At 47.6% G+C, this 15,753-nt stretch overlaps 1 protein-coding gene across 1 annotated transcript; it reads right to left on the bottom strand.

The window, feature by feature from the left end:
• Positions 1-856: 856 nt before the first annotated feature.
• On the bottom strand, positions 857-11,419 carry LOC310708901 (nigwaprin-b-like). The gene is made up of 5 exons (XM_083507828.1): positions 11,262-11,419; positions 6,142-6,276; positions 3,854-3,988; positions 2,259-2,390; positions 857-1,016 (listed from the first exon to the last, which is right to left on the bottom strand). The coding sequence occupies exons 2-5, from the start codon at positions 6,224-6,226 to the stop codon at positions 1,012-1,014; spliced, it is 357 nt and encodes a 118-aa protein (XP_083363954.1). The 5' UTR covers positions 6,227-6,276; positions 11,262-11,419; the 3' UTR covers positions 857-1,011.
• Positions 11,420-15,753: the final 4,334 nt, after the last annotated feature.

The raw sequence follows: 15,753 nt of genomic DNA, 5'->3' as shown, positions 1-15,753 counted from the left end.
CAGAGGGCTGGAGCCCATATTCCAAGTGGGAAAATTCCAACCTGGACCCGAATACAGCAACCAATTATGCCATAGCAAGGTCTAGCAGAGCAACAAGTGACAACAATATATTATATTATTATTATTATTATTATTATTATTATTATTATTATTATTAACTTATTTGTGCCCTGCCCATCCGGCTGGGCTTCCCCAGCCACTCTGGGTGGCTTCCAACAAAGATAAAAAATACATTAAAATATCAAGGGAGGGAGGGTGGGAGAGCCAAGGAAACATGGCTGTAGTGCAAGCCACAGGCCTTCATTATATACCGGAAGGGTAGGGTGATCCCGCCCCTGGGGGCACATGCCTGCTCACAATTCGCTAATTAGATGAGTGGGCGGGACCAATTACCTGGGCAGCAAGCTCAGCCCAGAGGCTTCCTTTACTGCCTGGGAAACAACACCTGGCACTTCCCCTGTCAAATCCCGGCACTGGAGTACTTAAATAATGCAAATGTGAAGTCATAAATATATATATATGTGTAACGTGTCCCTAAGATCAGCCTCTGGACCTTAATTGGACATGTCATGCTATTTATTTATTTTTTAAAAAGAACCAGGGGGAATCTGGGAAATTACGGGTTGATTACCTTAACATGTGTTTCAGAGCATTATTAAAGATAGAATGAACAAGCCTGTAGAAGAACAAGCTTGGTGGAGCAGAACCAGCATGGCTTCTCCAAAGGTAAGTCCTTCCAGTTGAACCAGTTTCCCCAGAGACCAGCAGGCCATCCCGTTTACACACTGCTATACATTCACAGCAGACCAGTAACCTCTCCTTTGTCTCCCCAGTAACTTGATGGCGGAGACCAAGATTCATGGGAAACTCATATCATTTTTATTGGGTGAGCCTAGGGTTTCAGGCCACTGTACAGTCTTCTGCTCCCAAGGAAGCCAGAGAGAAGTCGGCTGCGGTGCCTGTTCAAGCTGAGGAGTCTCACGGAGGGGCTCATCCACTCTGGAGTCCAAGTTACCCTAGGACAGAAGAGAAAGCATCAGAAGAGCCTGGCAGCAGGATCAGACCAGTGACCCATCTGGCCCACCATGCTGCTCTCAAAGCAGCCAGATGTCCCCAAGAACCTCTGGATAGGCTGCCTCTGGAGGCCCCAGAAGAACCTAAGAGCCCCTAGATCAGGCCAATGGCACATTTAGTAAAGCATCCTTTGTCTAACCCTCTTCCAAAGCCATCCAAGTTAGTGGCCATCATAACTTCTTCGGGGAACGAATGCCATAGTTCAGGGGTCTGCAACCTTTAAGACAAAAAGAGCCACTTGGACCCGTTTCCGAAGAAAAAAAAAACCCTGGGAGCCGCAAAACCATTGTGACATTTAAAGCATGTGCGCTGCTGCCCTCTGATCTGACAGCAGGCGGGAAGGTGACGTTGGGACGGTGCGTGACAAACGCATGCACCACCCCCATGCGACATCACAGCCAGTACAGTGCCTGCCACAGTGGGGAGTGTCGGGGCGCACAATACGCCTCCTCCCCTCGCTAGTATCCGCCCCGGAGCCGCGGCAAAGGTGTAAAAGAGCCACATGCGGCTCCGGAGCCGCAGGTTGCAGACCCCTGCCATAGTTTAACAATGCAGGTCACTCATCCCAGATGCCTGTTGGTTGCTAACCAGCCATGGAAACCATCAACACAAAATCATTGTGCTGTATTGTGCGGCAGATTATAACGAAGCGATTGTGGACACAGGCACGAGCTTTATCAGCACTCTAATTAGCCGTGCTCATCGTCACCATTAGCTCGTCTCCCCAGCTGTCGTTTACAGAATTTAAACAAAACAACAAGCCGCTGGCCCTTGAGGAACCCAAGAGAGGTGGCAAAGTGTGCAGCTGCTATACCATCTAACTCAGCGGTTCCTAAACTGGGCTCCACGGAGCGCTTGGTGCCCCGTGAAGCATCTCCAAGGGCTCCGCAAAGAGACTGGAAATAAAAATAAATAAATATGTGTCTTTGGCATCAGGGAGGCAACTGTGCTCCATAAAAAATATCTCTCCTGAGAAGTGCTCCACGACTCAAAACCTTTGGGAATCGCTGATCTAATCATTTGGTGGAGAATAATCACTTCCACCTTCCATCCTCCTTACCCAACGAGAGGAGTTGCCTCTCCCTTCTAACACATCAAGCTCCTGGCCTAACTCCCTTCCTGCCACAGCTCTTCTGGGGGCCTTGCTGTGAGTGAGGGGCTTGGCACCCGCTGGCTTCTCTTACCTTTAATGGCTGTCATGCATTGGTGGCCACAGCCATTGCTGCAACACTTCTGCTCAGGTGAGCAAGAGGCATCACTCTTACAGAGTTCTGCGCAGACCCCACCAGTGGGCCGGGGACACCGTCCAGGGTGCACTGGAAGAGAAAAAGGTGACACCCATACTGGGATGCTCTACTGGGGATTTGGTTTTCAATGGGTAGCAAGCAGTGGAATGAAAATGGAAACTCCACACAGCACTTTGAAAGAATGAAGTATCTTGATATAGAATAAAAAGGCAAGGTTGTCATCAGGCAGCACTTTGCTTGGCTGCCAACAGGTAATGCTGTGAACTACAGTGTGATAACTTCTGAGAGCTGCTGGGCCATGACAGCAGTGCTGGCAAGCGAGATGGGGGGGGGGGAGGAGAAAGATGCAGCTGGGCCAACAGCGCAAGCAGGACCTGCCGGAATGCTTCTAAGGATAGGGCAGTGGGGCCTAAGGGAAGTATGGGTGGTCTAGTGAGCTCTGCTGAGGTGTAAGGGGACAGGTAATGGTGAGGTGTCAGGGTGCAAGGTGTAAGGTTTGGTGAAATATCAGGGGAGGGCAGTTGGATAAGAGGGTGGGGGGTTGGGTGGGGGCAGGTTGGTAAGTGAAGTGAAAAGGGGTACAACCCCTGGGCCATCATCCATGGGGTGAGAATGAGAATTTGGACTTTGGAAGACTAAAATATAAAGGTATGGAATACTGTATGCATGATCGAGCTAATAAATGTTTTAAAGAGGGCAGACAAGGGATAATCTTTGTGGAGAAATGGAATGTTTCTATAATTTATTGGTGTAATAAGGTATGATAAAATTGTAGAGTTACAGGGGACTCCAAAGGTCATCTAATCCAAAAGTGAGCAATGCAGGAACCACAAGAAGATTGAGTGGTATGGGGGTGGGGGCCTCGGCGCAAGTGGTTGTGGACAGAAATACAAGCCTGGCCTGCATTTTGCTCAGGGGGCTCTGTTCCCCGGTGGGCTGGATTCTATCCTGATTCTAACAATGCCCACTGGGGCCTATGTTCTCCTGTAACCCTGGCTCTCATTTAAAACAGGAGTGGGGGGCCTCCAGGCACCTCGGCCTCCCCATCTTTCCTGCCCACCTGCCCTGCCCTTGATGCCAAATCTAACGGGAGGTGCAGGGCAGGTGGAAGCAGACCTTTCCCAGCCGGTTGCCGCGGACGTGCTGCATGATTGACACGAGGCCCCAATCTGCCTGATGTCACTATGACAGTGGGATGATTGAGCAGGCGGTTTCTTCCACCCACAGGTCACCGTTGGCCCTTGGGATCATGGAGAGAGAAATACCTGGCCCACGTGGCCAGAAGGTTCTCTGACCTTTTTTTGAAAAGGAACTTTCTAGACCATGGAGAACCCGTGATAGGAGGCCAAATACGCCTCTGCTATACCAGCCAATCATTTGGTGAGAAACATACCTCCCACCTTCCATCACCCGTGGCCAATGAGAGGACTCACTGCTCCCTTCCAACACGCCAAGCTGCTGGCCCTGAGTGTCTTCCTGCTACTGCTCTCCTGGAGAGAGCGATGGGCTTGGCACCTGCTGGCTTCTCTCACCTTCAAGGACTCTTTTGCATGCAAATCCACAGCCAGTACTACAACACTTGCTCCCAGGGCCGCAAGACTCATCACTCTGACAGGAGATTGCACATGTGCCAGGGCCTTTAATCGGAGGACACTGTCCAGGACGCACTGCAGGAGAGAAAGATGACTCCCACACCACAATGCTGTGGAAGTTTTCTTTTCCACATGCATTGTTGCCCGTGAGCTGAGCGTCCATCCCCCGGAATACAGATCTCAGGCCAGAACAAGCACAAGCCTCTGTGAGAATCCAGGGCAGCCCCACTCAGCCCCCCATCCCAAGATCTCATGGGGATTCAGTATCTAGGGAGAGAGGATCCCGGACAGTTATGTCCAGTCGCAGTTATCTCGCTCTATAGGCCAAGGGAGACGGCATACAGCCTCCAGGTCATGTGGCCAGCATGACTAAGCTGCTTCTGGCAAACCAGAGCAGCGCACGGAAATGCCGTTTACCTTCCCGCCGGAGTGGTACCTATTTATCTACTTGCACTTTGACGTGCTTTTGAACTGCTAGGTTGGCATGAGAAGGGACCGAGCAACAGGAGCTCACCCCGTTGTGGGGATTCAAACCACCGACCTTTTGATCAGCAAGCCCAAGGCTCAGTGGTTTAGACCACAGTGCCACCAGCGTCCCCCAGTTCAGTATCTACTGGAAGGCTAATGCTGTGAGCCTTTCCACCTTCTGCTCAACCAGATCCTATGGGAAGATGAAACTATCTATCACAAAGACACCAACACAGTCCTCAGTGGCCAGCCTAAGAGATGTGCTGGCATCCCTAAAATGTCAAACAGCTCTGCCCACCAAAAGGTTCTCCCTAATATTGAGTCAGAATCTCCTTTCTGGCCATTTGAATCCATTGCTTCAGGTCCCCACCTCTGGAGCAGCAGCCAACAAGCTTGCTCCATCTTCTTTGGATATCAGAAGATGGCTATCAGGTCAACTGTGGGGATTCTCTTCCCCCGGCTAAACATACCCAGGGGCTGGAAACCAAGCCTTGTGAGAAACCGTTGAGGGAGCTGGGTAGGCTTCGCCTGGAGAAGAGAAGACTGAGGGGTGACATGTGGACCATCGTCAAATATCTGGAGGGCCGTCACATGGAAGTTGAAGGAAGCTGGTTTGCTGCTGCTACTCCAGATTCAAATGACAAGAAATGAGATTCTCACTCCTTACGGGGTCCTCGCCATGGGATCACATTCACCCGGTGCTCTACCAGCTGCACTAGCTCTCAGTGGAGTACAGGGTCAGGTTTAAGGTGCTGGTTTTAACCTTTAAAGCCCTATACGGCCCTATCCGAGACCTGGGAGAAGAGACAGTGGAAGAGAACTGGAAAAAGTTTAAAGACTATTTACAAAAACATTATAAGTTGTATGAATGTTAAGAAAGTGCACGAAAGGAAATAACATGGCATCAGCAATTTAGTTGAAAGATATATGAGAATAAGCGGAAGTTAACAAGAAAGATGAAACCTGAAGTAATGTTATGTCTAAACTAAGCTGTTAGGCATTTGATAAAAATATTTAAAGTCTGAGGCATAATATATGAGAACTAGAAAATAAGAATTGAAATAAGGTAATAAATTGCTGCTTATAGTTTTATTACGGAGAACGCAGGAAAAGGAGATGTGAGGAAGTCCAGATAGTTATGAAAAAATGATGTACGAACTGTTATGATTTTGTTTATTTTATGTTTATGTTTTTGTCTACCTATGTTTCTTTTGTCTGTTACTTTTGTCTGTTAATTTTTGGTGAAGGTATTGTATATGTTTGGTGATTTTCTTCTGTGTAAAATTTGCAATAAAATATTTTATAAAAAAAAATAATAAAGCCCTATACAGCCTAGGACCCTTGTACCTACAGGACCACCTTTCCTAGTATGTCTCACAGAGGACCTTACGGTCTTCAAACAAAAACATCTAGGAGGTCCCGGGCCACAGGGAGGTTAGGGTGGCCTCAAACAGAGCCAGGGCTTTTTCAGCTGTGGTCCCGATCTGGTGGAACGCTCTGTCACAAGAGACTAGGGCCCTGCGGGACTTGACATCTTTCCGCAGGGCCTGCCAGACGGAGCTGTTCCACCAGGACTTTGGCCAAGGCATAGGAAGAGCTTTCTAATGTTAAGAGTTATTCAACAATGGAAAAGACTTCCCCAGAAGGTGGACTCTAAGAAGGGTGGAGACAGGTTGGAGCAGGTTCAGAGGAAGGCTGTGCAGATGGTCAACACCACCAGAGGAGAAAGAAGCCTGGCTGGCCTGGGATTCTGCCCTTACCTTGTTGTCCAGCTGCAGACGGCAGCTCAACACAGATGGTGAGGAGGCCCATGAGGAAGAAGACGAGGAAAAGCCTGGCATTCATGGTGCTGTTCCTGATGCAGCTAGCAGAAGAGTCTGGATGCTGTGGCTGATCTGGGCCAAGATTTAAACCCTCAGTTAGAGAGAGAGGTGAGCACAGCCCTTGGTTGGGCAAGAGGAAACTTCAGCAACAAAGGTGACAGTTGGCTTTCATCACCGGGATGGCATAAGAATTACACTTGTGCAACAGAACTGCTTCCCCCTATGCGTGAACCCCACACCCTCCCCAAATTTGCCCAGAGGTGTGCAGGATGCAATTCTCAGAGTAGGAGCAAGTGAGCATTTCCTCCAGCAAGGATAAAGAGTTTTTCCTAAAACCCGATGTTAAGGTAATAAACTGCAAGGATAAATGAGTCACTTGCACCCAAAGGCTCCTTGCTGAGCAGGAACTCTGTCCTTTTGTAGGTGAGTGGCCTCCAAAGTGGGTTGCAACAGCTCTACCTCTTTTTTAAATCAGAACCAGTGAAGGTGGCGAAGGTCCTGCGAGTGTCTGGAGGATGAATGGCAGCTAACAGATTGAGGTTGAATCCTGACAAGACAGAAGTACTGTTTTGTGGGGACAGGAGGTGGGCAGATATGGAGGACTCCTAGGTCCTGAATGGGGCAACTGTGCCCCTGAAGGACCAGATGCGCAGCCTGGCAGTCATTTTGGACTCACAGCTGTCCACGGAGGCGCAGGTCAATTCTGTATCCAGGGCAGCTGTCTACCAGCTCCATCTGGTACGCAGGCTGAGATCCTCCCTGTGCATGGACTGTCTGGCCAGAGTGGTGCATGCTCTGATTATCTCCCGCTTGGACTACTGCAATGCGCTCTACGTGGGGCTACCTTTGAAAGTGACCCAGAAACTACAACTAATCCAGAATGTGGCAGCTAGACTGGTGACTGGGAGCGTCCACCGAGACCATATAACACTGGTTCTGAAAGACCTTCATTGGCTTCCAGTACGTTTCGGAGCACAATTCCAAGTGTTGGTGCTGGCCTTTAAAGCCCTAAACGGCCTCAGTCCAGTATACCTGAAGGAGCGTCTCCACCCCCATTGTTCTGCCCGGACACTGAGGTCCAGCTCTGAGGGCCTTCTGGCGGTTCCCTCCCTGTGAGAAGCCAAGTTACAGGGAACCAGGCAGAGGGCCTTCTCGGTGGTGGCACCCGCCCTGTGGAACGCCCTCCCACCAGAGAAGAACAACTACCAGACTTTTAGAAGACATCTGAAGGCTGCCCTGTTTAGGGAAGCTTTTAATATTTGATGGATTATTATATTTTAATATTTTGTTGGAAGCTGCCCAGAGTGGCTGGGGAAACCCAGCCAGATGGGTGGGGTATAAATAAATTGTTGTTGCTATCAACATGTTTCTTTTAGATGCCTAACTGGGGTGGGGAAAAGAGGGGAGACTGCAAAACAAGCCCAACCCCTTAGATGGGCCTTGTCACCCATGCAGATGCTGCCCCCAATCCCCTCTCCCTGACCTTCAGAGAACCAGGAGTCATACAGGAATTCATGGGGTCTGGACTAGTGGGGTGCCACAGGGTTCTGTCTTGGGCCCGGTCTTATTCAACATCTTTATCAACGACTTGGATGATGGACTCAAGGGCATCCTGATCAAATTTGCAGATGACACCAAACTGGGAGGGGTGGCTAACACCCCAGAGGACAGGATCACACTTCAAAACGACCTTGACAGATTAGAGAACTGGGCCAAAACAAGCAAGATGTATTTTAACAGGGAGAAATGTAAAGTATTGCACTTGGGCAAAAAAAATGAGAGGCACAAATACAAGATGGGTGACACCTGGCTTGAGAGCAGTACATGAGAAAAGGATCTAGGATTCTTGGTTGACCACAAACTTGACATGAGCCAACAGTGTGACGCGGCAGCTAAAAAAGCCAATGCAATTCTGGGCTGCATCAATAGGAGTATAGCATCTAGATCAAGGGAAGTAATAGTACCACTGTATTCTGCTCTGGTCAGACCTCACCTGGAGTACTGTGTCCAGTTCTGGGCACCACAGTTCAAGAAGGACACTGACAAACTGGAACGTGTCCAGAGGAGGGCAACCAAAATGGTCAAAGGCCTGGAAACGATGCCTTATGAGGAACGGCTAAGGGAGCTGGGCATGTTTAGCCTGGAGAAGAGGAGGTTAAGGGGTGATATGATAGCCATGTTCAAATATATAAAAAGATATCACATAGAGGAGGGAGAAAGGTTGTTTTCTGCTGCTCCAGAGAAGCGGACACGGAGCATTGGATCCAAACTACAAGAAAGAAGATTCCACCTAAACATTAGGAAGAACTTCCTGACAGTAAGAGCTGTTTGACAGTGGAATTTGCTGCCAAGGAGTGTGGTGGAGTCTCCTACTTTGGAGGTCTTTAAGCAGAGGCTTGACAACCATATGTCAGGAGTGCTCTGATGGTGTTTCCTGCTTGGCAGGGGGTTGGACTCGATGGCCCTTGTGGTCTCTTCCAACTCTATGATTCTATGATTCTATGCTGGATCAGGAACTAGACCTTGGTTTGATGAAGATATTGACCCAATGTGCAGCAGTTGTTGTAGGACCAGAATAAAATGCACGTATTCACATAGAAAAATAAAGCATTTTCTGATTAAATACAGGGGATATCAAGGAGGAACGCAAGACTATGAGGACACAGAACCGCAAGATGAATACATAATCGTGGCGAAAGCAGTTAGGAATTTGTGACATAAGCAGAACTTGAGCTTAGCACACAGAGAATGCTTGAGCAAGATTTTTAAATGCCAAGTTGACACACACAGACTTTTCGGTAAGGGCACTTGGATGAATGTCTAAATAAGTAGCCCACACAGCGTACTGTGTTAGAAGAGCAAATTTCTTCAGCTGCTCTCTTCCTCTCTGATTCTGTCTTTTAGAAAAAGTGCCAGGCAGGACCCAGTCCACATGAGGGAGGGGCAGCATGAGGTGGGCTGCAGGTGTCCCCCCCCCCCATGGCCAAGATTACAGGCACAAGGTGTGTGAAGAGGTTTGGGTGTTCTAGGTGCCACACCCCACCCTCAGCCAATCAGCACACGGCACACCCCATGATGTCACAATCCTCCCTCACCCCTCCCTCCCTGCAGTCATGCCTTAAATAATAATAATAATAATAATAATAATAATAATAATAATAATAATAATAATAAACAACTTTTATTTATATTCCGCCCTCCCCGGCCAAAGCCAAGCTCAGGGTGGCTAACATCAAATATATAACGTTGGTATAAAATCAAACAATAATTAAATGACCTCCTAAAAACAGGTCAGGGTCAAATTAAAATCTAATTAGATGGCTTTCCGCAGGATTAGGCTTGGGAACAGTAAATGTTCATCAGGCCCAACTGTTTATGCTGATCTAATATGAGCCTGTGAGAAGGCCGGGAGGCCTCTTTCATACTAGTTCTTATACAAAAAAAAAAGCTAGACAATGATGGTTTGACTCTGCCAACAAACCATCAAGATTATTGCCAATTTAGCTAAAAGACAGTCATCAAATATACTAATAAAACAGCAACATCTGAATTTGAAACTATAAGACAATTTCTACATTCATCACAACATCCAGCTGTCACAGAGACAGAGCAAAAATTTGCAAATACATCCATGCCAAAGGTTAACTGAAGAGAATTTGCAACTCCTTAAGGCACCCGTATAAGAAGAAGAAGATAAGAAGAGGAAGTGAAAGATATCATCACCAACCTGAAGAACAATATGGATGGATTTATGGTTCGTTTTTTAAAACCCTGCTCTGCAACAATGACAGCACAATACACCGCAATGATAAACCATTCACTGCAACTGAAACGCCTTCTGGATACATAGTTGGGGGCAAGTGTATCGGTAATTCTAAGCCCAAATAACAACCTACATATTGAAGCACATGCGTGGAGGATGAGAAAACTCAAACACGATGCAGAGTTCCCAGGAAATAGACCAGAGGCAACTGTACTATTGTATTTTAATATTCTGTTGGAAGCCGCCCAGAGTTGCTTGGGAAACCCAGCCAGATGGACGGGGTATAAATAAATTATTATTATTATTATTATTATTATTATTATTATTATTATTATTATTACTACTACTACTACTACTACTACTACTACTACTACTACTACTTTACTGCTACTGAAGGCAAATGAGCTTCATTGTCACAAATCCAATATATTCAGGATTGGCACAGTCCATAAAAAAATCCAGTTGCAGTACTTATGGTACAATAAAACTTACAATGATTTATAATAAGACTAAACCTGAACACTATAGCACACCAGAACAGCGAGACAGAAAGAGAAAGCAAGTGAAGCCCAGGCTCCTTCTGGACTATAATCATCAGCATGACGGTTTAAACAGAAATGGTTTAAACCAGCTGTCCTCAGCTTCCCAGAAGAAATAACCCAAACAAGAACCTTCTGCTTGTTTCTCTCACGTGGAAAGAAAACTTTCCAGAACACTCTTGAAGCAACTTGAATAGGAAAGAACTCTACACATCAGATCAATATTTTCTGTACTAAGAAATGCAAACTGACACCCCCCCCCCATTTATTAGGGGCAGGAAGTATCGATATGTAAAAAAACCTGTAAAAAAATTGCATGTACACCTTCCTTCTACAAGAATAAATCCTAACCTTTTCTCGCTAGACCTGCAATTCACCAGCAGAAGAAACACAGTCCTTACCAGATGCTTCTGTCACTAGCAGAAAAACATTCTGACTCCTAGAAAAAATACAACTTCAGCTTTCTTAAACTAACTGTAGCCCCACACAAACCACTACCCATGAAACCTGACACAGTTAAGGAAAAATACAACTAACATAAGAGCTATGTTATGAGCCTTACCTTACCTTATATTTCACTAATAGTATATAGACTCTACTGAAATATGTAAACCAAGACTTGAAAACTTCACATATGTATGGGAAGAGGTGTGGATGTTCTACGTGCCACACGTCACCCTCAGCCAATCAGCACACCTCAATATGTCACCCCTCCCTCATTCCCGCCCCCTCTCCAAACTCGTACCTCAACTTACATCTCACACGTGCCAATGGCTCTAGCTGGAAAAATACAGCAATTCGGAGAGACAATGATGGCCTGAGTCTGGCAAGAAAGCACCCAGATTATTGCCACTTTAGCTAAAAGACAGTCATCAAATATACTGATAAAACAGCAACGTCTGAATCTGAAACTGCAAGACAATTTCTACATTCATCACAACATCCAGGGGTCACTGAGACAAAGCAAAAATTTGCAAATACATCCATGCCAAAGGTTAACTGAAGAGAATTTGCAACTCCTTAAGACACCCGTATAAGAAGAGGAAGATAAGAAGAGGAAGCGAAAGATACCATCACCAACCTGAAAAACAATACATAGTTAGAGGCAAGTGTACCGGTAATTATAGGCCACATGCTGTCCACATGACCCGGAAGCTGTCTAATGCCGGCTCCCTCTGCCTATAGAGCGAGATGAGCACCACAACCCCAGAGTTGTCTGCAACTGGACCTATAGGTCAGGGGTCCCTTTACCTTTAAGGCACTACATATTCATAGACTGACCCAATCGCAAGTTACAGAGCCCTACTATTAGAAAAGTTTCTACTACTTGTTGTTGTTGTTTAGTCGTTTAGTCGTGTCCGACTCTTCGTGACCCCCTGGACCAGAGCACTGCCAGGCACTCCTGTCTTCCCCTGCCTCACGCAGTTTGGTCAAACTCATGTTCGTAGCTTCGAGAAGACTGTCCCACCATCTCGTCCTCTGTCGTCCCCTTCTCCTTGTGTTCTCCATTTTCCAGGGAGTCTCCTCTTCTCAGGAGGTGGCCAAAGTCTTGGAGCCTCAGCTTCTGGATCTATCCTTCCAGTGAGCACTCAGGGCTGATTTCCTTCAGAATGGACAGGTTGGATCTTCTTGCAGTCCATGGGACTCTCAAGAGTCTCCTCCAGCACCATATGGTCTTGGCTTATTGTATGTTCATTGAGCAAGCGCAGAAATAACTCTCTCTAAGCAGCACCTTTCTGCACCTGATCTCTTTGCATTCCTTTCTCTACATGGGTATGCCTGAGGGAAGAGGGCCCCCAAGATAGAGCAAGGCCATCCATAGTACAATAAGAACAAAGGCAGCTCTTAGAGTGTGGGGACTGGAAATCATCCCTTTCTTATGCAGACACTTTGGAATGTGGTTTCACAAGATGAAGCAGCTTTGGTACAATAGGCCTGGAAGCCTTTTTTGGCTTGGAGGTCCCTACATGCATCAGTAGGACTCGAACCCATGGCTTCAAGATACAAGAAAGCAGATTCTGACCGAACACCGGGAAAAGCTTTCTGACAGCAAGAGCCATTCGACAGTGGAATGGTCTGGACTCTCCTTCCTTGGAGGTTTCTCAGCAGAGGTTGGGTGGCCTTCTGTCATGGATGCTTTAGCTGAGATTCCTGCGTTGCAGGGGGTTGGCCTAGATGCAATGGGGTCCCTTCCGACTCAATACAGTGGTGCCCCGCAAGACGAATGCCTCGCAAGATGGAAAACCCGCTAGACGAAAGGGTTTTCCGTTTTGGAGGCGCTTCGCAAAACGAATTTCCCTATGGGCTTCCTTCACAAGACGAAAGCCCATAGGGAAATCTCCAGGACAGCGGGGAAGCGCAGCGCGTCTTCCCCACTGTCCTCGGACCTCCTCCGAGGAGGAAAAGCCCTTCTTCCCGCGCCAGCCTTCGGATGGCTGTCCTGAAGACTTGGGGTGGGAGGAGGGTTTTCCTTCCCACCGCCAACATTCAGAATGCTGTTCTGAATGTTGGCGGTGGGGAGGAAAAACCCTCCTCCCACCGCAAGCCCCGGGAACAGAGGAGAAGCGCTGCGCCCCTTCCCCTCTGTTCCCGTACCTGTCCTGAAGGCTTGCGGTGCGGAGAAAAGCCCTTCTCCGCACCGCCAGCCTGGCAAGCGGTTTCCATAGGAACGCATTAATTGATTTTCAATGCATTCCTATGGGAAACCGTGCTTCGCAAGATGAAAAACTCGCAAGAAGAAAAAACTTGCGGAACGAATTAATTTCGTCTTGCGAGGCACCACTGTAGTTCTATGGTTTTTATGGTTCCATGATTCTAAGGATGAATGGGCCAAGTTCTTTCTGATGTTTAGCTGGAAACTCCTTCCTTGTCGTTTGTCTCCATTCTGGATTCTGGGAGGACTCTAGGGAGGCCCTTTCCCTCTTGTGAAATAACTCCGTGGTGTGCAGGAATGCAATGGGGAGGGTGGGTGGGTGGTGCTCTTACTGGTGAAGGTGCTGCCCTGAGCACACATGAGGGGGAGACGGTCAAGGCCTTTGGCGCTGTTGCCCCCTCCCCCTCCTCAAACCCCTCTCTCCTTCTGCTAAATGGCTGCAGGCAGGAGCAGCACCTTCCCAAAGGACCCTGACAGATATCCGTGCCCCACATCCATTTCCTGCAAACCCTTCTTTGTCCAGGAAAAGCAGACAGAGGGAAATCAAACTGATTGTTTTCCATGTGCTTGTTAGGCAAAGACTAAATCTCACACTGGAGGGGGGAGGTGGAGTTCGTCCTGTCCTAACAAGCACCTAACAAGGAGAAGCAGGACTAAGATGTGGAGATCTGCTCCAGAGATCCAGACCGTGGGGAGCCCCAAGAAATTAATAAATACAATTTGGACTATAATTTGATCTTTATTTATTTATTTATTTATTTATTTATTTTATTTTTTTAATTGAAGCATTATGATTGGATATTTAATTGGATGTTTTTTATTGGAAAATCAATAAAAATGATTTAAAATGTGAGTGGGCGGGACCAATTACCCAGACAGCAAGCTCAGCCCAGAGAAACAATACCTGGTACTTCCCCTGTCAAATCCCGGCACTGGAGTACTTAAAGAATGCAAATGTGAAGTCATAAGGATATATGTATGTAACTTGTCCCTAAGATCAGCCCCTGGACCTTAACTGGACATGTCATGGTTTTTTGGTTTTTTTTTAAAAAAGAGCCAGGGGAATCTGGGAAATTACGAGTTGATTTCCTTAACATGTGTTTTAGAGCATTATTAAAGATAGAATGAACAAGCCTATAGAAGAACAAGCTTGGTGGAGCAGAACCAGCATGGCTTCTCCAAAGGTAAGTCCTCCCAGATGAACCAGTTTCCCCAGAGACCAGCCGGCCATCCCATTTACACACAGCTATACATTCACAGCAGACCAGTAACCTCTCCTTTGTCTCCCCAGTAACTTGATGGCGGAGACCAAGGTTCATGGGAAACTCATATCATTTTTATTGGGTGAGCCTTGGGTTTCAGGCCACTGCACAGTCTTCTGCTCCCAAGGAAGCCAGAGAGAAGTCGGCTGCGGTGCCTGTTCAAGGTGAGGAGTCTCACGGAGGGGCTCATCCACTCTGGAGTCCAAGTTACCCTAGGACAGAAGAGAAAGCGTCAGAAGAGCCTGGCAGCAGGATCAGACCAGTGACCCATCTGGCCCAGCATGCTGCTCTCAAAGCAGTCAGATGTCCCCAAGAACCTCTGGATAGGCTGTCTCTGGAGGCCCCAGAAGAACCTAAGAGCTCCTAGATCAGGCCAGTGGCCCATCTAGTCCAGCATCTTCTCCTCAGAGTAGCCAAACCAGATGCCCATTTTGGGGAGCCCAGGAGCAGGACCTGAGCACAACAGCAGCCCTCTCCCCACTTGTGGTCTCCTGCAACTGGTATCTAGAGACATGCTGTCTCCAGGAGTGGAAACAGAGCATCGCCCTTGTGACTAGTAGCCCTTGATAGCCTGAATTTGTCTAACCCTCTTCCAAAGCCATCCAAGTTGGTGGTCATCATAACTTCATCATTACAACAGTTCAAAGTGTTAAAGCCCTAAACAGCCTCAAAGGCCCAGTAGACCCGAAGGAGCATCTCCACCCCCATCATTCAGCCCAGACACTGAGGTCCAGCTCTGAGGGCCTTCTGACAGTTCCCTCACTGCGAGAAGCCAAGTTACAGGGAACCAGGCAGAGGGCCTTCTCAGTGGTGGCGCTCACCCTGTGGAACGCCCTCCCACCAGATGTTAAAGAGAAGAACAACTACCAGACTTTTAGAAGACATCTGAAGGCTGCCCTGTTTAGGGAAGCTTTTAATATTTGATGGATTATTATATTTTAATATTTTGTTGGAAGCTGCGCAGAGTGGCTGGGGAAACCCAGCCAGATGGGTGGGGTATAAATAAATAAATTGTTGTTGTTGTTATCAACATGTTTCTTTTAAATGCCTAACTGGGGTGGGGAAAAGAGGGGAGACTGCAAAACAAGCCCAGCCCCTTGGATGGGCCTTGTCACCCATGCAGATGCTGCCCCCAATCCCCTCTCCCAGACCTTCAGAGGACCAGGAGTCATACAGGAATTCATTGGGTCTGGACTGGTGGTGGAGGATCAGGAACTAGACCTTGGGTTGATGAAGATATTGACCCAATCTGCGGCAGTTATTGTAGGACCAGAATAATATGCACATATTTAAAGGTAAAGGTACCCCTGCCCTTACGGGCCAGTCGTGTCC

The sequence above is a fragment of the Podarcis liolepis genome, assembly GCF_965112155.1.
Source record: "Podarcis liolepis genome assembly, chromosome: 6".
In the NCBI taxonomy this organism is placed as follows: Eukaryota; Metazoa; Chordata; class Lepidosauria; order Squamata; family Lacertidae; genus Podarcis; species Podarcis liolepis.
The sequence above is the reverse complement of the archived record's forward strand: the minus strand, read 5'-3'. Positions and strand labels throughout refer to the sequence as shown.